This window comes from Erpetoichthys calabaricus, chromosome 14, assembly GCF_900747795.2.
Source record: "Erpetoichthys calabaricus chromosome 14, fErpCal1.3, whole genome shotgun sequence".
NCBI classification, from domain to species: Eukaryota; Metazoa; Chordata; class Cladistia; order Polypteriformes; family Polypteridae; genus Erpetoichthys; species Erpetoichthys calabaricus.
In genome coordinates this window covers 6,705,143-6,727,726 of record NC_041407.2, presented here as the reverse complement: position 1 = coordinate 6,727,726, position 22,584 = coordinate 6,705,143, and the positions used below count along the sequence as shown (strand labels likewise).

Sequence of the window (22,584 nt, the reverse complement as noted above, 5' to 3'; positions counted from 1 at the left end):
GCAATTTGGAAATTACATTGATAAAGGGTGTGTGGTGCTCCTGATATCTCTGCAAAAGGACAAAGGCCCAAGTCTTTAGAGTCCTGGTGCTCCCTGTTTGTGAGACATGGACGCTATCCAGTGACCTGAGACGAAGACTGGACTCCTTCATGTGTGTCTCTCCGGAGAATCCTTGGGTCACGCTGGTCAGACTTTGTGTTGCTCACAGAGTCCCGAATGAAACACGTGACCTGCATTGTGAAGGAGCGTCAGTTACGGCACGACGGCCATGTGGCGTGATTCCCCGAGGGTGATCTGGCTCATTGTTGGGGACCCAAGTGACTGGACCAGGCCAAAGGAACACCCATGTAACACCTAGCTGTGGCTGATAGAGGGTCATTTCCGGAGGATTGCTATTGGACCGCACGTCTACCTGAGGGGTTGCCAACCAGGATCCCGAGCTGTTTCGTCATGTGGTGGGTGTGGCAATGCGCTGTACCAGTGCCTGCTCCCCAACCTGACTTGACATGACCTATTTAAGAGAAGCTGACGCAACACAACACGGTTCTTGATGGATTATGGGTAGTTTGAACACGCACAGTGCGGCACTCTGCTGTTAGTCTAGTTGATGCCAACGTCAAATGAATGTACGGGATCGTACCATTGTTGAACAAAGTGCCATAGTGAGATTTCTTTTGGGTGGAGGGCGTGAAACCTGTAGAAATTCACCGAAGGATGTTGGCTCGGTACAGAAGTGAAAGCGACGGGACACGACGAAAAGTTTAGGAATGGGTAGAAAGGTTTATAGTGGGAAGAGTAAGTGTAACCAATGTCATGTACAGAAGCTAATTACTTCATCAAAGAAAACCGACTGATTACATTGTCCACTGTTGCTGCACATTTGGATATCCGCTATGGATCTGCACAAGCTATAGTGCATAATGGCTTGGAGGGTTCTGTAAAGTTTGCACAACACGAGTACCCAAAACAGCTTACTGATCTGCACAAGCAACAGCGCATGGAGATTGCGACCCAGTTCCTGAAATGTTATGAAGGACATGCGGGTATTCTGGAGCAGATTGTCACCGGAGATGAGACAATAGTCCATCACTGTGAGCTGGAAAGCAAGACACAAGCACGCAGTGGAGACAACTGTCTTCTCCAGTAGAGAAGAAATTCAAATGACATACCCCAGCCAAGAAAATCCTGATGACCCTTCTTTTGGGACATGAAGGATCCATTTCTGGCACATTTTCAGCAAACATGGATAATCAGGGACCAGTATAGTTTACTGTGCTATGCTGAGAAAGAAACTGAAACCAGCAATTCACAGCAAAAGAAGAGTCTTGCTGCTCCATGACCACACGGCCGCTATGGTGGTGGCGATGTAACAGTTGAGGTTTGAACGTGTTCTACATCCACCCTTACAGCCCTGATCCCACACCGTGCAACTGGTGCATCTTCGGTCCACTTAAAGAGACTCTGTGTGGTTACAGGTTCACCTCTGATGACGGTGCAGACCTGGGTTTGGGAGCAGCTGAAAAGCTTCTTCTCGCAAGGAATGAAGAAGTTAGTAGAATGATAGACCTACAGGGAAGACGATGTGGAAAACTGATGGAACTGTTACGTCCATCTGCTCTCAGTTACTGGTATTAAAGGTATTAAATTACAATTACTTCCGTCGTCAGCTGTCAGCACTCGAACTTTCCCGTTTGGGGCATGTCACCGATGAGGAATCACGGAGGGTCTTGACCCTCTCCTTTTCACAGCTCCACACAGAGTGGCTGGACATGAACTCCAACGTGAATGATCGTGCAGCTTCACTAAAGGAGTGAGCTGGAGTTTACTTCACGTCAACTGTGTGGACTTTAGGGGGAGCTCCAGAAACAGACAGGCTCAGGCACAAATATAAAATGAATAAAGAGTTTTTATTGTGCCCTGTGGTGGGCTGGCACTCTGCCCGAGGTTTGTTCCCTGCCTTGCGCCCTGTGTTGGCTGGGATTGGCTCCAGCAGACCCCCGTGACCCTGTAGTTAGGACATAGCGGGTTGGATAATGAATGGATGGATGGAGTTTTTATTGTGGGAAACTCTTCCACTGTAAGTGTTTCCCACCACAGCCACAAGTACAAACACTGTAGCACAGGCACAATACGGCCAGCAGGCAGTCTCTCCTTCTCTCGCTCTTCAGCACCTCTCCTCCTGACAAGCTTTGTCCTCGTTCCTCCAGACTCTGAGGCCGTCGGCTTCTTTTAAGTGATCCCCAGAAGTACTTCTGTTGTCTCAAAGATTAAGCCCGGTAGCATGTCCAGGTAGGGCAGGTTCCCCACACAGCAGGACTCGCTAGTCCCCGCAGCACCCTCTGGTAGCACCCATGGAACCCAACAGGGCCGAGCCAAAGAATTCCCATACTGCCCATGTATGCTGTTCCTCCCCTGTTCTTCCACTTCCACAACTGCAGTGGGGAGGATATCTTATTACACATCACCAGGTTCTCTCTGTCTGTCTGTCTTGCTGCCCACTCCTTATAGTAACCCTTTTCTGAACAACCCTAAATGAACTCACTCGGGGGGCAGGAGGGGAAGGGGGGTCTCACATTTCTCCACTTCGTATCCTCACACAGAGAAGCTGTCAGCACACCCGGGACCCTCCAAGTCAGAAGACATTGGGTTTATGGCCAGCCTTTCATCGTGCTGGTGGCACCCATTGCCTTCGATTTCCCAGTTCACTTTTAACCCCAGTGTGTTTTTGTGTATTTTCAGCAAGACCCGCTGCAGTGTCTTTATTGCCCTTGAAAGTTTAACTACTTGATTTCAAAAAGCATCGTACTTTACACAAGGTTTGTTGTCTAGGAGTAAACACCATAAAAATGGATATCAGCGATGACTGATAAATACATGCCATGTGCGGCTTTACTGCCTCTCATTTTCCCCAAAACAGCTCTGAGATATCAGCAATAAAAAAATAAAACAAAAATTGCTGAGCATTTCTGAAAGCAGGCATCACGAAAAGATGAAGCAGATAAGATAAAAGTCCACATCTTCTCCCTTAAGTATTTGTTCTTTTGCAAAAGAGGCAACAGCAGACGGGTGCGACAATGTTGTGGAGTGGGCTTGTGGTGCTGGCGCTCCTCAATTCATCCCTCGCCGTTCCTCTGCGGGGTAACGGAGGCAGGAGTCACAACAAGCTGCTCCTCATCTCATTCGATGGCTTCCGATGGGACTACGACCAAGACGTGGACACGCCTAACCTTGACGCGATGGCAAAGGAAGGCGTTAAGGCTAAATACGTGACCCCACCATTCATCACCATTACCAGCCCATCTCACTTTACTCTGCTCACAGGTAAGACGTCCGTTTTCTGGCTCTCCGTGTTTACTTCATTCACGTGCTTTTGGGGGAATCAGGTATTCAGGAGCCACGACAGGGAATTCGGAAAGTATTCGGACCCTTTCACTTTCTGCACGCTTTATTGTGTCGTAGGTTTCATTTTGAATGGAGAAACCCCCCCCAGTTTCTGCTCCGTATGATGACAAAGTGAAAACAAGCGTTCACAAAGGTTTGCAAATGTAATCCAAAACGGAGTCGCCGAAGTGTCGCTCCTAGACATTTTTAGATCCTTGGCTGTGCCACTCCAAATTGTGCCTCCCATGTGCTTAATTTCATTCTCCTCGAGAGGTTTCTAGAACCTGATCGGAGAAGTGATTGGACTTTGTTTTAGAAAGACGCACGACGTGGACCCGCGTATCATGACCTGCATTGTGAGGGAGCATCAGTTACGGCACTACGGCCATGTGGCACGATTCCTCACAGGACCCTCATTGTTGAAGACCTGAGCCGCTGGACCAGGCCAAGGGGTCGCCCACATAACACCTGGCTGCGGTAGATAGAGGGTCATTTCCAGGGGGGTGGGACTGGACCACATGTCTGCCTTGGGTGGGGGTTGCCAACCAGTACACCGAGCTGTTTCGTCGTGTTGTGGGAACGGAAACGCACTGTACCAGTTTGTGCTCCCCAACCTGACCCTGACCTGCTGCAACACAAGAAAAAGTTAAAAAACTGAAGAGGGTCCGAGGACCTTCTGAATGCACTGAAACAGAAAGCACAAATCATTTTGCCCAACGCTCCCCTGAGTTCATAAAAGACAAAAGACAAATATTCATAAAATAACTCAGCTTTGGTCAAGCCGATAATTACTGGCACTTACAGTAAGGCTATCCGACAGCTCTTAGCTTTGTCTTTTTCTGCACATCGGCGTTGTGGCAGTTACATTTCGATGTTTTGTTTAAAAATTACGATAATCTAATTTGCGGATAAATGCGAGACATCATGAAACAAGATAATTGCTCAATGGCTGAATGTGCTAGTCAAGAATTTCACTGTACTCTGAATGCGACAATACTACTACTCCGGTAATTATTAAAGGAAACATGTGGAAAGACAAAAAAAAAAAACTAAATAAAACTAATTTTTTTTTCATCCGAGTTTGCAGAAATAAGCACATTTTCTTTGTAATGCAAAATTCGATGGTAAATCTCTGCCACGCTTTCTTTATCCATGAAAAAAATGTTCTCCTAACTTTTAACGACGCAGCCATCAAATATTTCTTGCCACTCGTACCATTTTTTAAATCATTTCAAATTTTAAGGAAACAGAGAACACATGTCCTTGAATAAAGTCGGTCTTGGGGGGCCGCAGTGGCTGAAGGTTTTCGTTCCAACCCAGTTACTTAATTAGAAACCAATCCCTGCCAGTCTCAGACCTTATTTAATTTTATGGCTTGTTAGCCTGCAATGTTGGGTTCTTATATCGTAGATTTTTTTCCTTTCCAAAGATGTCATCTAAAGCAGGGGTCACCAAGTCCAGTCCTAGAGGACCACTGCGGCTGCAGGTTTTCATTCTAACCCTTTTCTTAATGAGTGACCGGTTTTTGCTGCTAAGTAACTTCTCCATCCATCCATCCATCCATTTTCCAACCCGCTGAATCCGAACACAGGGTCACGGGGGTCTGCTGGAGCCAATCCCAGCCAACACAGGGCACAAGGCAGGAACCAATCCCGAGCAGGGTGCCAACCCACCGCAGGATACACACCCGCACACCAAGCACACACTAGGACCAATTTAGAATCGCCAGTCCACCTAACCTGCATGCCTTTGGACTGTGGGAGGAAACCGGAGCGCCCGGAGGAAACCCACGCAGACACGGGGAGAACATGCAAACTCCACGCAGGGAGGACCTGGGAAGCGAACCCAGGTCCCCAGATCTCCCAACTACAAGGCAGCAGCACTACCCACTGCGCCACCATGCCGCCCAAGTAACTAATTTTAATTGACCTGCTCTTGAAGACTCAAACCCATTGCTTGTTTCTTTTTCCTTAATTAGCAGCCAAACAATAACGAGATACAAAATGAGCCAAAACAACTGGTGTCCATCACACAATATCTGAAAATAAAGAAAGGTGAAGGTATTAGGAATGTCGATCTGTTCAGGTCCCCAAAACATTTCGCCAGAGCTCTTAGAAAGTGAAAATCAACAATTTAGGAAATGTCTGCTAATGCACCACAAGAGAAGAAACAAGCCACGCAATTAAACAACGGGTTTAATTAATGACAAGAATTGGCACCTCATTAAGCAGCTGGTTGGAGTGAAATTGGTTGGAATTTGAGGCCCTGACTTAGGTGGTCTTCTGTTGGCTCCCTCACTTCACATTTCATTTCTGTTTGGGTGCCATTTAAGGAAAGAAATGAAGCAATTCTGAGGAACGATGGAGAAATTCAGGGGAACAAATATTAAACAAGCAATTCAATTAAAGTGAATTCATCCATCCATCCTCTTCCGCTTATCCGAGATCGGATCGCGGGGGCAGCAGCTTGAGCAGAGATGCCCAGACTTCCCTCTCTCCAGCCACTTCTTCTAGCTCTTCCGGGAGAATCCCAAGGCATTCCCAGGCCAGCCGAGAGACATAGTCCCTCCAGCGTGTCCTGGGTCTTCCCCGGGGCCTCCTCCCGGTTAGATGTGCCCGGAACACCTCACCAGGAAGGCGTCCAGGAGGCATCCTGATCAGATGCCCGAGCCACCTCATCTGACTCCTCTCAATGCGGAGGAGCAGCGGCTCTACTCTGAACTTCTCCCGGATGACTGAGCTTCTCACCCTATCTTTAAGGGAAAGCCCAGACACCCTGCGGAGGAAACTCATTTCAGCCGCTTGTATTCGCAAAAGTGAATTCACAAGACGTTAATTAGCAGCACAAACACAACACTCATTAAAAAAAAAAAAAGGGTTAGAATGAAAACCTGCAGCCACAGTGGTCCTCCAGGACCAGTGGCCTAGCATGGGTGTCAGCCGCCCGGAGCAGAGGAAAATTTCACCGCCCCCTTATTTAGGTATGGTTCAAATTTTTACAAGATATTATTATTATTTATTGCGAAATTTTGCCGCCCCCTAAAAGTGCTGCCCAGGGCGGGCCGCCCCTGCCGCCCCCACTACGCTACGCCACTGTCCAGGACCCCTGATCTAAATGATTTGAAGCCAAAAATGGATCATTTTTAGTCTGTCCCATTCTTCTCTTAAATGTTTTACTAAACCAAGTGGTGCAGGATGAATCCACACAGGTGTAAATGGACACAAGTGAGAAGGCCTCATTGCCATTTACATCCTATTGCTAAAACACTAAATGCAGCCGTTTAATAAGCAAATAAGGGTGGGGAACCTTAACAAGCGAGACCACTAAAATGAAGCATTAAAAGGTCACTCGAGCAGTAAGCTCTTCATCAGCAATAATTGACTTCTCATTAGGAAATTGGGTTGGAACAAAAACCTGCAGCCAGCCGCTGCGGCCCTCCAGGACCAACATTGCCCACCCTTGATCTAATCTCTTCCAGCTCACATGGTCAGTTTTAAATTATACGATTTAAATTAATTGAAAAGGTTAAAAAATTTGAAAAACCCTGCATGAATGTTGTTAGATTCCATAGCACCTGAACCCCTTCTGACAGGTTCTGTTACAACGTCTACCCCTTGGTGGTCTGGACTCTGAACTGGGTGCTGCCCACCTGCCCCCAGATCTGCTTCTAGTAGCTCATTTATAAGCAGTACATTTGTTACACTTGTCACTATTGTTGTTTTTCATTATTAGTTGTTATTGTTATTTATTACTATCAATTTTAAATTATTAATATCTATTCATGTATCTATATGATTTATTTACAGTATATATCTGTTTATAGCCTTGTATAGTATAGTTCTTTAACTGTATTGATGTCATGTCATTTCGTGCCACTGTATGCTGCAATATGGTGTGACAATAGAGCCACGGGACTTCTTTGTAGGTTTCTCCTGTCTTTATTGTCACATACGCAGAGCACATTCACAATCAACATTTACCCCACTGCCACTCTCCAGCGCCAAGATCAGTGAGGACAACCACCACGCCTTGAAACAGAAACTTTAGATGGAGTGATCGCCTGAATTAAATCCCACAAACAACATCTGGCTCCATGAGCGGCAAAATCACAGACAGTGGGTACAAATGGCTCTCCCTTTCCTGGCGATGGTGCCGTTTGGGGAAATAGCTAAGGGAAGCTAATGAAGGACTAAAAGAAATGCCCCTCCACTTGTTTTATGGGATACATCAGCCCATCGTAATGCTCTTCTAAGTCTCCAGAAATATACCGTAATACCTCATCAAGCAACACTCGATAGCCCTGAATGTCAAAGTGAAAATGAGATTTTAGGAATTTTTGCCAATTTACGTGGGTAGCCCCAAGAAGAAGAAGAAGATTATGAATACAAAAACTGCAATCTCACGTTGACACAAGTAATCAGACACTTTAGGGATTTTAGGAATTTTTTTGCCAATTTATTGAGAATAAAAATGGAAATCTCAAGTAATCAGACCCTTTATTTGGTGCTTAGTTGAAACCCCTGGGTTTTGACGCAACAAGTTTCACACACCTGGATTTTGAGATTTCCTGCCATTCTTCTCAGCAGATCCCCGCAAGCTCGGTCAGGCTGGATGGAGGCCATCAGTGGATGGCTGTTGTCAGGTCTCTCCAGAGATGGTCAGTAGGGTTCAAGTCCGGGCTCAGGCTGGGACCATCGAGGACATTCCTAGAGTTGTAGGCCACAGGCTTTGTGCTTAGGGTTATTGTCCTGTTTGAAGATGAACCTTCTGGCCCAGCCTGAGGTGTCCAATCCAGCATCTCTGGAGAGATCTGACAGCAGTCGTCCACTGATGGTCTCCATTCAGCCTGACAGAACTCAGAGGGGATCCGCAGAGAAGAACGGCAGAAAATCTCCAAATCCAGGTGTAGGAAGCTTGTCGCGTCAGACCCAAGAAGACCCCAGGCTAGAATGGCTGACACAACTAAGTATCGAGTAAGGGGGTCTGAATACTTGCATCGTAGTGATATTTCAGTTTTTTATTTTTAATAAATGTGCAAAAATGTCTAAAATCCTGTTTTCAATTTGACCTTCTAGAGTATTGAGTGTTGCCTGATGTGGGGAAAAAAACAATTTTAGCACAAGGCTGCCCTGTGGGACATCCTGAGACTTTGCGGGGTCCTCTCAAGGTCGCTGGATATCATGGCCGGCCTGTACACTGGTAAGGTGAGTGCTGTGCAGAGGTGCGTTTTTCCCATTTGATTGTGGGGATCCTCAGGGGTGTGTTCTGCTCCTACTCTGTTCAGTGCTTGCATGGACTGGGTGTAATCAGACCCTTAGTTGAAACCCCCAACAAGTTTCCCACACCTGGATTTGGGGATGGAGGTCATTGGTGGATGGCTATCATCAGGTCTCTCCAGAGATGATCTGGTTTGGGTTCAAAGTCTGGGCTCTGGCTGGGCCACTCAAGGACATTCCCAGAACCCTAAGCCTACTTGCTTTGTGCTTTGGGTTTTTTTGAACCTTCGGACCACCCTGAGGTGTGGAGTGCTCTGGAGCAGGTCTTTACTAAAGTCATTAAACCTCCACCTATCTGGGGAAATAACAAAGGGACGCCAATAGACGACTAAAGGAAATGCTCCTCCACCTGTTTTATGGGATACGTCAGGCCTTTGTAATGCTCTGGTATTCTTCCAGAAATACACTCTAATAGTAATACTGGGGAATGGTGAGACCAGCTTTGTTATATGGGCTGGAGACGGGGGCACTGACTAAAAAAAACAGGAGACAGAGCTGGAGGTGGCAGAGTTAAAGATGCTAAGATTTGCATTGGGTATGGACTGTGATGTTTGCTGATGACATTGTGATCTGTAGCGAGAGTAGGGAGAAGGTTGAGGAGACCCAGGAGAGGTGGAGATATGCTCTAGAGAGGAGAGGAATGAAGGTCAGTAAGACCACCATGGCAGAATACATGTATGTGAATAAGAGGGAGGTCAGAGGAATGGTGAGGATGAGGGGAGTAGAGTTGGCAAAGAGCTGGATCAACAGTACAAAGTAACAGGGAGTGTGGAAGAGAGGTGAAGAAGAGAGTGCAGGCGGGGTGGAATGGATGGAGAGGAGTTTCAGGAGTGATCAGCAAGAGTGAAAGGGAAGGTCTATAGGACGGTAGTGAGACCAGCTATGTTATATGGGCTGGAGATGGTGGCACTGACCAGAAAGCAGGAGACAGAGCTGGAGGTGAAGATGCTAAGATTTGCATTGGGTATGGACTGTGATGTTTGCTGATGACATTATGATCTGTAGCGATAGTAGGGAGCAGGTTGAGAAGACCCTGGAGAGGTGGAGATGTGCTCTAGAGAGGAGAGGAATGAAGGTCAGTAGGAACAAGACATAATACATGTGTGTGAATGAGAGGGAGGTCAGAGGAATGGTGAGGATACAGGGAGTAGAGTTGGATCAACAGTACAGAATAACAGGGAGTGTGGAAGAGAGGTGAAGTGGATGGAGAAGAGTGTCGGGAGTGATTTGTGACAGACGGGCATCAGCAAGAATGAAAGGGAAGGTCTGCAGGACAGTAGTGAGAGCAGCTATGTTATATGAGGTGGAGATGATGCCACAGGAGACAGAGCTGGAGGTGGCAGAGTTAAAGATGCTAAGATTTGCATTGGGGGATGACGAGGATGGACTGGATTAGAAATGAAGACATTAGAGGGTCAGCTCAGGTTGGACGGTTTGGAGACAAAGTCAGAGAGGTGAGATTGCTTTGGTTTGGACATGTGCAGAGCAGAGATAAGGGATATAATGAGAGAAGGGTGCTAAGGATAGTGCTGCCAGGCAAGAGGAGAAGAGGAAGGCCTAAGAGGAGGTTTATGGACGTGGTGAGAGAGGACATGCAGGTGGTGGGTGTGACAGAGCAAAATGGAGAGGACAGGAAGATATGGAACAAGATGATTCACTGTGGTGACCCCTGGAGCAGCTAGAAGAAGAAGAAGAAGTAATACTGGGGAAGTTCTGCTCTTTACAAATGGGAATTGAAAGGAGCCTGCAAAGAATAGGGAATGGTGTCCAAAAGGGCCGAAAGGGACTCCCTGTGTAGAAACACAAACTCCTCAGCATCTAACAATGTGGCTCATCTAACGTGGCAAATGGGATTGCTGGCAGCATTAGCATAAGCTCGACCAGCACTATGAAGTCGATGTGTGGATCGCAACTCATTTAACGGTCTTAAGGCTGATTTATACTTTCTGCGTCAAGCCTACGCCATCAGTACAGCGTAGACCACATCACAACCCAACATACACAAAACCTACACAGACCTCTACTACTGCTACAACTCCTTCTAAAAACGCCATTTCCATTTTGTCTTCCGGAAGTTGGCAAATGTATGAAAAAGTGGGACAATGTGAGGAACAAATGACTGGCAAGAGAAGCTGTGATCCTGGAGGGCAAAAAAACTGCCCTGCATTCCAAAAGATCGTTAGGCACAGCTTGTGTGCCACAAACACCACCGACTGTGTGCCAGTGGCGTGGCACGACGCAGAAGCATAAACGGCTTTGGACAGAGCATCCTATGAGCAAAAGCTATGGCGTTGGCTCGACACAGAAATATAAATCAGCCTTGTGATAACTGGGGGTACTTGAGGAGATGAACTGGTAAGCTCACTGACTGGCAGCCCTGGCACTGGGGGAAATGTGACAGAGGACCAAATGCAGGGTCAGGTTTTTTATTCCTTAATTTCCCCGACTCTGCAATGACAGGATGGGCTTCACGGTGAACATCAACTGATGGGACTATAAAATGACTTTATGCAGACTTTGAATTCTGGTAAGCTGGTTTGAAGCCAGCACGCCGGTGTCAAGAGAGAAAATGTCACTGTACTGATCTGACCTTGATGCTACTTTGTTTGTAGGGAAGTTTATTGAGAATCACGGAGTCATCCACAACATGTGGTTCAATACAACCACAGGGGAGAAGAAACCTTATTATGCATCACAGTTTGTCAATGATTGGTGGGACAACGGTAGCCTGCCCATCTGGATAACAGCACAAAGACAGGTAGCGCTGCCGTTCCTGCAGGAATTGTTTATGCAACTCAACCCTGATGTTAAATAAAAGGTCACACAGTGAGTCCCTCAATGATTTTGATAGATAATGGTAGTCTTGTGTTTATCTGAAACAACCACCAAGGTCAGCAAAGCCGGTGCCGTACTCTCCGAGTTTACCTTCAGCTACGGCACGGCTGGACCTGTTTTATTTTTTTTTTTGTCCCCCCCCCCTTTCATTTTTGTCTGTTCCTGCCACATGGCTGAACAACTGGCTGTCAACGGGGCTAAACGTCGATGGCAGGCGGTTGTCTTAGAAACAATTTTGACGGGTTAAGAAGGAGAAGGTGGCAAGAAGAAATCATTCCCTCATGCTTCTCGTTTCTTACAGCGGATGTGGCGCCCTGGCAGTCCACGATTTGCCCTTAAATTTTTTTTTTTTGCCCTTAATCTGATTATCAGATGCCTATCTTGGTTACCAGTGTTTGTAGTCGTAGGTCGCTCTTGTCTATAATCCTACCCAGGTCCTCATTCTATCTATGGCAGCAGTTGACTCCGTCACTTTTTTTCAGCTGTGTAATCACTTTGTGACCATGTGTTTACTTTGGAAGGTGCCACCTAAATCACCCGTCCATCTTTTCGGCCTGCTTCTCTCGCAACACAACCGTAGTGACCTACGGCCCGGTCAGGATGTAACGCATTCAGGAAAGGTGCCAACCCTGGCTGGGATGTTAGTCACTTTGTTACTCACCCTTTTGTCAGGTTTCCCCTGCAGAAGACCCACACAAAACTCAGCATACAGAAGTAATTAACGTCGCCCACCACTAACCACAACGCCAACATGGAATCAGCCACATGAATCCCCCATAGGGACGCTTCAGTGGCATGCAAGGGGGCAACACGTCTGCCCCATCCATTGCAGCGGCACCCTCGTTGCCCAAACACCTCATGAACGTGGGTACAGCTCAGTTCACTGGCACACAAGGGCCTACGGACTCCATGGTGGGGTGGACTTTTTGAACAAGGAGACCCTCATTGCAAAACACTTTCCTGTTACCCCAACAGATTTATCCTTATTCATGACCCCCCAGGTTATGGACTATTAAAATTTAGGTAAAGAGTCTGTCATGCATGAGCATCAGAAGGTCACCTTCCAAGCTCGCCAGAAGTAAGCACTGCCACCCCGGGACAACAGAGGGCGCGATCACAGACTCTTCTGTTTCCTTTGTCCCTCACAGCTCAGAGAAGACGCCCATTGAGGGTAACTCACCCGGCCACTTCTGGTCCAGGAGCTACAAAAGCAAAGGTGCTCCTCGAAGGAGAGACGAGCCACTGGCACTGTGCAGCTCTGAGCTCTGAACCCCCTTTTTCACTACTTCTGGTTTCCAGTATATCCACTTTGTCACCAGTTTATAGTACATCTCCTTTTGTCACCAGTTTGCAGGACATCCCCTTCATCACCAGTTTGCAGGACATCCCCTTCGTCACCAGTTTGCAGGGCATCCCCTTCGTCACCAGTTTGCAGGACATCCCCTTCGTCACCAGTTTGCAGGACATCCCCTTCATCACCACTTATGATTTCCAGCACAGCCTACTTGTCACAAGTCACCCCCTTTGTCACCAGTACATCACCTATGTCAACACCTTCCAGTACATCCCCTTTGTCACCAGTCATTCCATTTGTCACCAGTTTATTGTACATCTCATTTGTCACTATTTTCCAATACATTCCCTTTGTCACCAGTTATTCTTTTCAATGCATCTCTTTTGTCACCAGTTCTTCCACGCTAGTGAATATTGTAATAATTCTCACTCTAATAATCGATACAATTTCATTAAACTATATACACCACGCCACACAGGACATTAAATTTAAATTTGAACTCAAGAAAGGCAAGTTCAGAAAATGAATAAATTCACAGACATAAGTGGAAACAGATTCTTGTTATTCACTCATTTCCCAAATCCACTTTTTTTCCATTACAGAAGCCTATCCCAGTAGGACTGAGGACACGGTAGGAACCATCTCTGAATGAGGCAACAGTCTCGTGCAGGAAACATTCGTCATCCAGCAAAATGACCAACATGTCTTTGGGATGAGGGAGAAATTTGGAAGTGAAACACCAAACAAACAAACAAACATGTAGAGAATGCGTAGACCCCACACTGACAGTGTTTGGGCTGGCAACTGACCCTCACATCCCTGGTGCTGTGCGGTCAGAAGTGCTAACCATTATGCCACTTTTATTCGTGTTATGTCTGGCGGGTTTGAGATTTAGACATCACGTCTGACAGACCAGAAGCTCATTTGTACGATGCATTGAAGAAGCCAAGCCACAAGTTTTTCTTTCTTTCTTTCTTTTCAGTCATTCTGATGTGTATTGGTTGTTTGCCATAATTACAATAATTATTTATTTAATTTCTGTAAAAAGTCAAATTTACCCTAGAGAAAAATAAAGTGCCATCTACTCGTATCTATTATATACTGCCTTTCATAATTATCTATCTATGTTATATAGTATCTTTCATATCTCTGTCTAGACACAGTATCTATTATATTCTTCATTTCATATCTATTATAGTGCACCTATCATATCTCTGTCTATTATAGTGTCTTTCATATCTATCTAATCCTGCCTATTATACTAAAATTAAATTCTATCATTATATAGTGCCTTTCACATTTATCTATCTATCTGTCAATCATATTGTGCCTTTCATATTATATAGTGCCTTTCATTATCTATCCATCATAGAGCACCTTTCATATCTCAATGTATTATAGTGTCTTTCATATCTATCTAATCCTGCCTACTATACTAAAATTAAATTTATTCATTATATAGTGCCTTTCACATCTATCTATCTATCTATCTATCTATCATATAGTGCCTTTCATATCTCTATGTATTATACAGTGTCTTTCATATCTATCTAATCCTGCCTAAGTGCTAAATGCCTTGAGCATGGGAAAGGCGCTATATAAATAAAATGTATTATTACTATACTAAAATTAAATTCTATCAATCATATAGTGCCTTTCATTATCTATCTATCTATTATATAGTGCCTTTCATATCTCTATGTATTATATAGTGCCTTTCATATCTATCTGTTATATAGGGCCTTTCATATCTCTCTGTCTAGATACAGTATCTATTATATTCTTCCTTTCATATCTATCTATTATATAGTGCCTTTCATATCTCTATGTATTATATAGTGTCTTTCATATTTATCTAATCCTACCTATCATACTAAAATTAAATTCTATGAATATATAGTGCCTTTCACATGTATCTATATATCTATCAATCATATAGTACCTTTCTTATCTATTTATATAGTGCTTTCATATCTATATGTATTATGCAATGTCTTTCATATCTATCTAATCCTGCCTACTATAGTAAAATTAAATTTTGTCATTATATAGTGCCTTTCACATCTATCTATATATCTATCAATCATATAGTGCCTTTCATATCTATTATATAGTGCCTTTTCTATCTATTATATAGTATCTTTCATGTCTCATCTATCTATTATGCAGTCTTTCAAATTTATCTATCTAATCCTGCCTACTATACTACAATTAAATTCTATCATTATATACTGCCTTTCACATCGATCAATTATATAGTGTCTTTCATATCTATCTATCCAGATATCTATTATATAGTTCCTTTCATATATCTGTCTGTTATATAGTGTCTTTCATATCTCTCAATCTGTCATATAGTGCCTTTTATGTCTATCTATCTATCTATCTATCTATGAGTGTTATGCTATGAAGCTCACATTTGGGGGTAACATGATGCTCGTCTTCTCTCAACAGGGACTAAAGACCGGATCACTTCACTTCCCGGGCACGGCTGCCACATACCAAGGAGAAACAGCATATGTGAAGGTGGTAGAACCTCGATTTTATGACTATTCAAAGGAGGAAGACTGGCACTTGAACATTAATAAGGTGATGGAGTGGTTTGTCCAGCGTGACCTGGACTTCGTATCGCTGTATTTTGGAGAGCCAGACAGCACCGGACACAAATACGGTCCCAACTCAGAGGAGAGGAAAGTGATGGTGCGACAGGTGGACCGGACGGTGGGCTATCTCCGAGACAAGGTCAAGCAGCACGGCCTCGACAACCATCTCAACATCATCTTTACGGCTGACCATGGCATGAACCAAGTGCAGAAGAAGCCTCCAAATAAAATTATCGTCCTGTCTCAGATTGCCAATTTCTCTTTACAAGACCTCCAGTTCTCCCTTTTTGATTACGGGCCGGTCAGTCTCCTCTTGCCAAAAGAAGGGCGTCTAGAAAAAGTCTATAATATACTGAAGAATGGCCACCCTAACCTTCACGTGTACAAAAAAGAGGAGATTCCCAGCAGGCTGCGATATTCCCAAAACCCTCGGATCCTCCCTCTCCTGTTATTTGCAGATCCGGGATACGTGATTCATGGGGTAAGAACAAAGTCCTCTGCGCGCAGCCATTTTTACATACGATGTGAGCTCACACTGGGGGGAAAGCACAGCATGATACACAATAGAATTCATTTTTAAATTGTAATAAGAGTTGGGCACTGGGCTGCAAAACTTTGTAGTTTTTATTTTAATGATTTTGCTAGACATTTCTAAACAGCAGAGTACAATCAAATAACCTTTAAAATTGTGCCCAAGTGAGACAAAACATGTCAAAGTGCATCTCGTGCAAAGATTTGTCACCCGCAGCATTGATTGTTACAGTAGATATTGCCGGTGAGCAATAAAGACATTAGAGCAGCGTTATCTGTATAATCAGATTATGCACTAGATGAATGGCTTTCTCCCACACTTAATTACATGATAAAACAATGCTGATCTCGACACACCAGCCAGCTGACCACTGCTGATAATCTGCTCTTTAGCATTACATAATGCCATTTATTTGATCGTTTCCTCACTTGTGTGATAGGACAATTACGCCCGACAAAGAAAAAAAACAGCATGCACTGAATGATCCCCTGAGTGCATGTGATGTACTCAGGGTCTGAAATCTCAGGTCACGGTCCTTTCGCAGTAAAGAGTGACTTGTTACCTACAGGGAAGGAGGCACAAGTCGAAGAGTTCAACTTGCTCGCGATTTTGTTCACAAATGACAAAGATCGGGAGTGGTCTGCCCTCGACTTTCTCATACACTCAGATATGGGGATGGATATTTGAGGAGTATACCGCAAGACAATGATAATATTTGTATATTATGTGCATTAAAGAACCATCAACCACAAATCAAATCAAATTTAATTATATTTTGAGCAATTATTATAGAAGTAAAGTTGAATAAATCGGACTCTGCAGCTGCACAAATAAAAAAAGTACCACTTGCAGTTAGCGGAAATAGTTCAAAAGTTGATAGAAATCTATGTTTTGTACCTCATACTTGTATGCAAAATGTGGTTGACCGAAGTGAAAGAGTACTCAAGATATCGTGTTTACATACACAGACAGACACACACACACAGACATAATTCCAAAAATGGTATTTTCGGACTCAGGGAGGTCTAAAACATTGAGATTCATCAAAATCTTGAAACCGAATTTTTGGACGATTACAATACTTTCCCTATGAGAAAGTAAATCTGAATCAGGGAGGTCTAAAATGTCAAGATTCACAAAAATCTTGAAAGTGAATTTTCGGAAGATTACAATACTTTCCCTATGAGAAAGTAAATCTGAAACAGGGAGGTCTAAAACGTCGAGATTCATCAAAATCTTGAAATTGAATTTTTTGACGATTACAATACTTTCCCTACGAGAAAGTAAATCGGATTCAGGGAGGTCTAAAATGTCAAGATTCATCAAAATCTCGAAATTTGACTTTTGGAAGATTACAATACTTTCTCTACGAGAAAGTAAATCGGAGTCAGGGAGGTCTAAAATGTCAAGATTCATCAAAATCTTGAAATCGAATTTTTTGACGATTACAATACTTTCCCTACGAGAAATTAAATCTGAATCAGGGAGGTCTAAAACGTCGAGATTCATCAAAATCTTGAGGTCGAATTTTTGGAGGATTACAATAATTTCCCTATACTTCGTATACAAGAAAATAAAAATGGTATTTTCAGACTCAGGGAGGTCTAAAACATCAAGATTCATCAAAATCCCGAAATCGATTTTTTAGAAGATTACAATACTTTCCCTACGAGAAAGTAAATCGGACTCAGGGAGGTCTAAAATGTTGAGATTCACGAAAATCTCAAAATTGAATTTTTGGAAGATTACAATTCTTTCCCTACGAGAAAGTAAATCTGAAACAGGGAGGTCTAAAACGTTGAGATTCATCAAAAATCTTGACATCGAATTTTTGGATGATTACAATACTTTCCGTATACGAGAAAGTAAAAATGGTATTTTCGGACTCAGGGGAGGTTTAAAACGCCAAGATTCATCAAAATCTCGAAATTCATTTTTTAGAAGATTACAATACTTTCCTTACGAGAAAGAAAATTGGAATCAGGGAGGTCTAAAATGTTGAGATTCATCAAAATCCCGAGGCTGAAATTTTGGATGATTACAATACTTTCCCTATACTTTGTATACAAGAAAGTAAAAAGGGGTGATGAGCGGTTAAGATTTACATTGATTTGCTTTGCAGACGTTTTTAACCAAAGTGACTTGGGGGGTGGGGGTGGGAAGGCCAGCATCATCAAGTAAGCTCCAGTCTAGGGGACCGTTTGGGAGAAAGTGTGACAGGACAAGGGTACAAAATTGATCACCACAATTGAAGAGCTCAGAACAAAGTACAAGCGAGTTACAATTTCTAAGTTACAAGAACCAAACAACTAAGTTAGAAAGAAATTTACCGAGCAAGAGGATCTTCAAACACTTCCTAATTTCATATAGGCAGCTTGTTCCACCAGCTAGGAGCTACACATGAAAAATTCGGATGTGAGCGTCAGTAGACTTTGTGCCCCTGGAACCAAGTTACCCGAACTATTCCCTAACATTTCAGTAAATATTTACCGCTCTGATGCTGATCTTTCTGATCATAAAATCAGCCATTACGATAGCAATGGAATTACGGTATTTGAGCATTCCACTAGAGTGACTCTTTCTCTTGCATGATTTGGCTCAAAAACTAATCAACACGTCGTCATCTCACAGGCTTCAGTTTCGAGTCTGCTATTTTTCCGTCCAGCCGTTTTAGCTCTAGTCTGTCCTTGAGAGACTGACACAGAGAGAGACACACACACTCATCATCGAGAGATCAATGTTTTCGGTATCAGGGGACACTAAAACGTCGAGATCCGTCAAACACCGGAGATCAAAACTTTTGATGAATCTAAACCTTTCATTCCTCTCCCATAGATTATGGTGGAGGAGGATGCAAAGCAAATACAGAGTCTGGATTGAGATTTGATGCCATGCAGAGGTGGCATCTCCAGATCCCATTCATCAGCAGACCTGAGAGGTCAAGAAGGAGCATAGGACCTCACAGTCATCTCCATGAAATATACCTGTGCCAGAAGAGCACCGGAGGCTCGAGTCCTTGTGCTGTTAATGTTGCTCCATATGACTAGCTATTACACCCTTCACTTGGAAAAGTGACAGCACCCTTTGGCACACTCCTTGTGCAAAGCCACGTGACCAAAAATCATGATCATGTGCTTCTCTTAAAAATAAAGGTGCCATAACGGTTCTTCAGAGTGTTGCCATAGGGGAACCATTTTTGGTTTCCAAAAGCCCCATCCAAATGAAGCTTCCAGAAAGAACCTTCATTCATTGAGATCCGTAAGAGGCTACATACAGTAAGGAACCATGGCAACAGATTGGAGAAATCCGATTGGGTCATGACTTTGAGGCTGTACTCACACTAGGCCCATTTGTTTCATACCGTGCCCAAGCCCGATTGTTCCCCCCTCCCTACTGCTTTCATCATCACTGTGCGACTTCATGTAAAGCCAAAACAAGATCTGAACACGACGGAGCGACAGCATGCACGTCAAAACGATATTACTTACTTTGTGGTTGTTCTGAAGTCATGTAGGGCAGGATGACGCTCTTCCCCTCTTACAAATTTATTGAGTGTGTGGCACAGGGTTTCGATGTTAATCGTGCTGCACATACGAGAAGATTTTTTACAGAGACAAATGATGTTAAGGGAGGAATTTGCAGCTTTTCCTGCCAACTACAATTCACATCAATGTGTAAGGTGAGAATAAAAACCTTAATGGTGTCAAATGAAATGAGAATTGCACTATCTGACTCGTCGCATCCTTGATGTCATGTCCGTTTTCCGAGCTTGGGCATGTTTAGCGATCACACTGTTCCCGAATGCTACTGAACTGTGATCGGCCCCACCTCTTCCAAGCAGGCCAGGGCCCGGTACGGCTCAATCACATTAGACAAATGAACAAGACTTTGCGGGATTACATGCTGACAAACGTGCTTAAGGCATGGAACGAATTGCCAGTGTGAATACCCCCTAAACCAGCGGTTCTCAAACTGTGGGGCGGGCGCAAAGTTACAAAAAAGAGGGCGCGAATGTTGCCATATGTGGCGTAATTTCGCTATTCGTAGGGAAATTTTAAACTTGTACAGGTGTATTGGCAGCAAAAAATATATGAATAAATTTTATTAGGGTATCAAAAAAACGTTAGGGAGGCGCGATTAAAGCTGTTATGAAAACTCGGGTCGCAAATACTTAAAGGTTGAGAAACGCTGCCCTAAACGGACTCTCACTGCACACAGTAGCACAGGCCAAGTTCAGGTCTTCTTAAACTGTTAGTGTCCTGCTAGGTAGTCCACCATACATTCAAGATGTCGGGTTTTGTCTCAATATTAGGAAGTTTTTTTTTTTCCCCCCAAAGTACCAACAATGAACTTCATATGCAAAGAATCCAAAGATGAATGAAATGGTGTTTTGTCACACAATGGAGCTACGAGGAGCAACACAACTCGGTAAAGAACCTTAAAGTGCCGTTAAAGAACCAGGATTTTTAAGAGTGCGGGGCACAATGGCGTCCCACAAATCCCTCACTAAGTGGTTATCCATTTCAAATCCCGAAGACAGTGATCCAGCACTTCGGGGTGGATACTTAGTTGGGGTCCTTTCCCAGTTTTAGAACATTCTGGGCACGTGCAGCAATCTGGTGTCTTGACTATCCTGTTGTGGTGACCTGAACAAATGTCAATAAGTGCCAACAACCAACATGTCTTTCCTAAAGAACACAAAAGTTATATCACTGCATATTTGTTTCCTTTTTTTTTATTGATTTAGGAAGTTGTGTTTGACCAAGCCACCATAGGCCTCACCCCAAAACCACAGAGCAGTAAATTATTAGCATTTCTGTTCTTCTGGTACACTTTCTTTAATGGCACTTTAGGGTTCTTTATTCGGGTTGTGTGGTTCCTCGTTGAGCTATCGCTTGACCAAGCACCAGGCCATCCCAGGGAGAGATCTTTACATATAAAGTTGGTTTGCTTTCAAAAACTTCCTAAGATGTGGAAAATCTGAAATCTTTCATGCATGGTAGGTTACCTAGCAGGACACTAACAGATTAAGAAAACGTGGACTTGGCCCGTGTATCGTTGTGTCCTTTTAAAACGATGACCACTTGGTGATTCACTAATTTTCATCTATTAATAATATTTATAATAATTCATTACATTTATATAGCGCTTTTCTCAGTACTCAAAGCGCTATCCATACAGGGAGGAACCGAAGGAGCCTGTTGCAGGATCTTTCTGGAACCTTCACGTGGTTGGATCCCTTGGGAACAAAAAAATGGCTCCCCTACGGCGTCGTTCTGAATAAATCCTGTGGCACCTTCAGTGTAGTCGCAAGTCTTTGCAAACAGCACTGAAGAATATAGCATCCATTTTGACCTGAACGTTGATCACACTCATTCCCCTCCTGTCCTGAACTGATTTTTTCCATTTCATTTCACCGAATAGTGGTGAAGCGTCAGATAAGTCATTGAAGAAAGCATCTGCTTCACTCACCAGTCCGCAGTTTCATCCGCTCCTGTGGTCACAAGCTAGGTGGCAACCAAAACAATGAAATTTTGCAAGTACGGGAAGGTAAAATGATGTTTCTGAGCAGGGTTACCGGGCTTACACTTGGGAGGTTTCAGGAATATGGGAGGACATCAGAGTTGAATTATTGCTTCTCCAGATCAAGAACAGACAGTTACGGTGGTCTGGACACATAGTTAGGACATTAACCAAGCCTTGCCTGATGGGAGATGACTCACAGGTAGAACGCACTAGACAGGTTAAACCTTTTAATTGGCCTGGGACCACCGAGGAATTCTTCAGGAGGAGCTGGGAAAGTTGCGGAGGTTAAAGTGGCCCAGTATGTCCAGCTCAGCTGGTGACTACCAGAATAATCAGCAGAAAAATAACAGGCAGAAAAATGAAACAATGCGTTCATTTTACAATGATAAGTGTTGTATGTACTTTACAGTAACGTTTCCAAATGAAAACCTGACTCCAAAATTATAACCTAAATGAATAATAAAAAGTATTAACTTTCAAAACTCACATTTTGGTTACATATCAAGGATCAGTGATGGCAACGGAGATGACAGCTGGTCCCGCTTTTAAAATGCAATCGTCTTTATAAAAGAGTAACAGCGACATCTTGTGGTTGGCTTCGGTATACGCTGTAGAACTTCCAATGAGCAGGATTTTTTTTTTTTTTTAAGAAAATATATCAATTTAAAGTTGTACGGAAAGCAGATCCTAATCACTCCAAATTGTGTTGGTATAAGCATTAAATAATGCAACATTTTCCAGCTTTGGTAATGTTCAAGACAAAGCAATCTCGAATATTTTCTGAATGGTTCTTTTCTTGTTTCAGATTATACCTGTGCAATCTAATAATGGAGAGCATGGTTTTGACAATGACGCCATGGACATGAAACCCTTTTTTAGAGCCGTTGGTCCCGACTTCAAGGTGAACCTCGAGGTGGATCCGTTCCACACAGTCAACGTCTACGCCCTGATGTGTAATTTGCTGGGGATTAAGCCAGAGGCCAATGATGGATCTCTCGAAGTCACCCAGCATATGCTAAGAGAAAAGGGTAAGGATCTGTTATCACAAAATTTTAAAATTCTAAACTCTTTTATTGGATTTTGTGTATCGTCACCCATTTATTGTTGGATTGGGTGTATGGTCACCCAATTAATCCA

General features: G+C 43.7%; 1 protein-coding gene across 2 annotated transcripts in view; it reads left to right on the top strand.

The window, feature by feature from the left end:
• The first annotated feature begins 2,948 nt into the window (after nt 1-2,948).
• Nucleotides 2,949-22,584, top strand: part of LOC114664417 (ectonucleotide pyrophosphatase/phosphodiesterase family member 7-like) — a 31,636-nt gene continuing 12,000 nt past the window's right edge. Inside the window, exons 1-4 of one of the 2 annotated variants that reach the window (XM_051936507.1) lie at nt 2,949-3,321; nt 11,270-11,415; nt 15,241-15,870; nt 22,253-22,475. In XM_051936507.1, coding sequence (XP_051792467.1) covers nt 3,075-3,321; nt 11,270-11,415; nt 15,241-15,870; nt 22,253-22,475 — 1,246 coding nt within the window. In that variant the 5' untranslated portion in view covers nt 2,949-3,074. The remainder of the gene's footprint in view (nt 3,322-11,269; nt 11,416-15,240; nt 15,871-22,252; nt 22,476-22,584) is intronic. The other variant, XM_028818499.2, reaches the window with a different exon arrangement.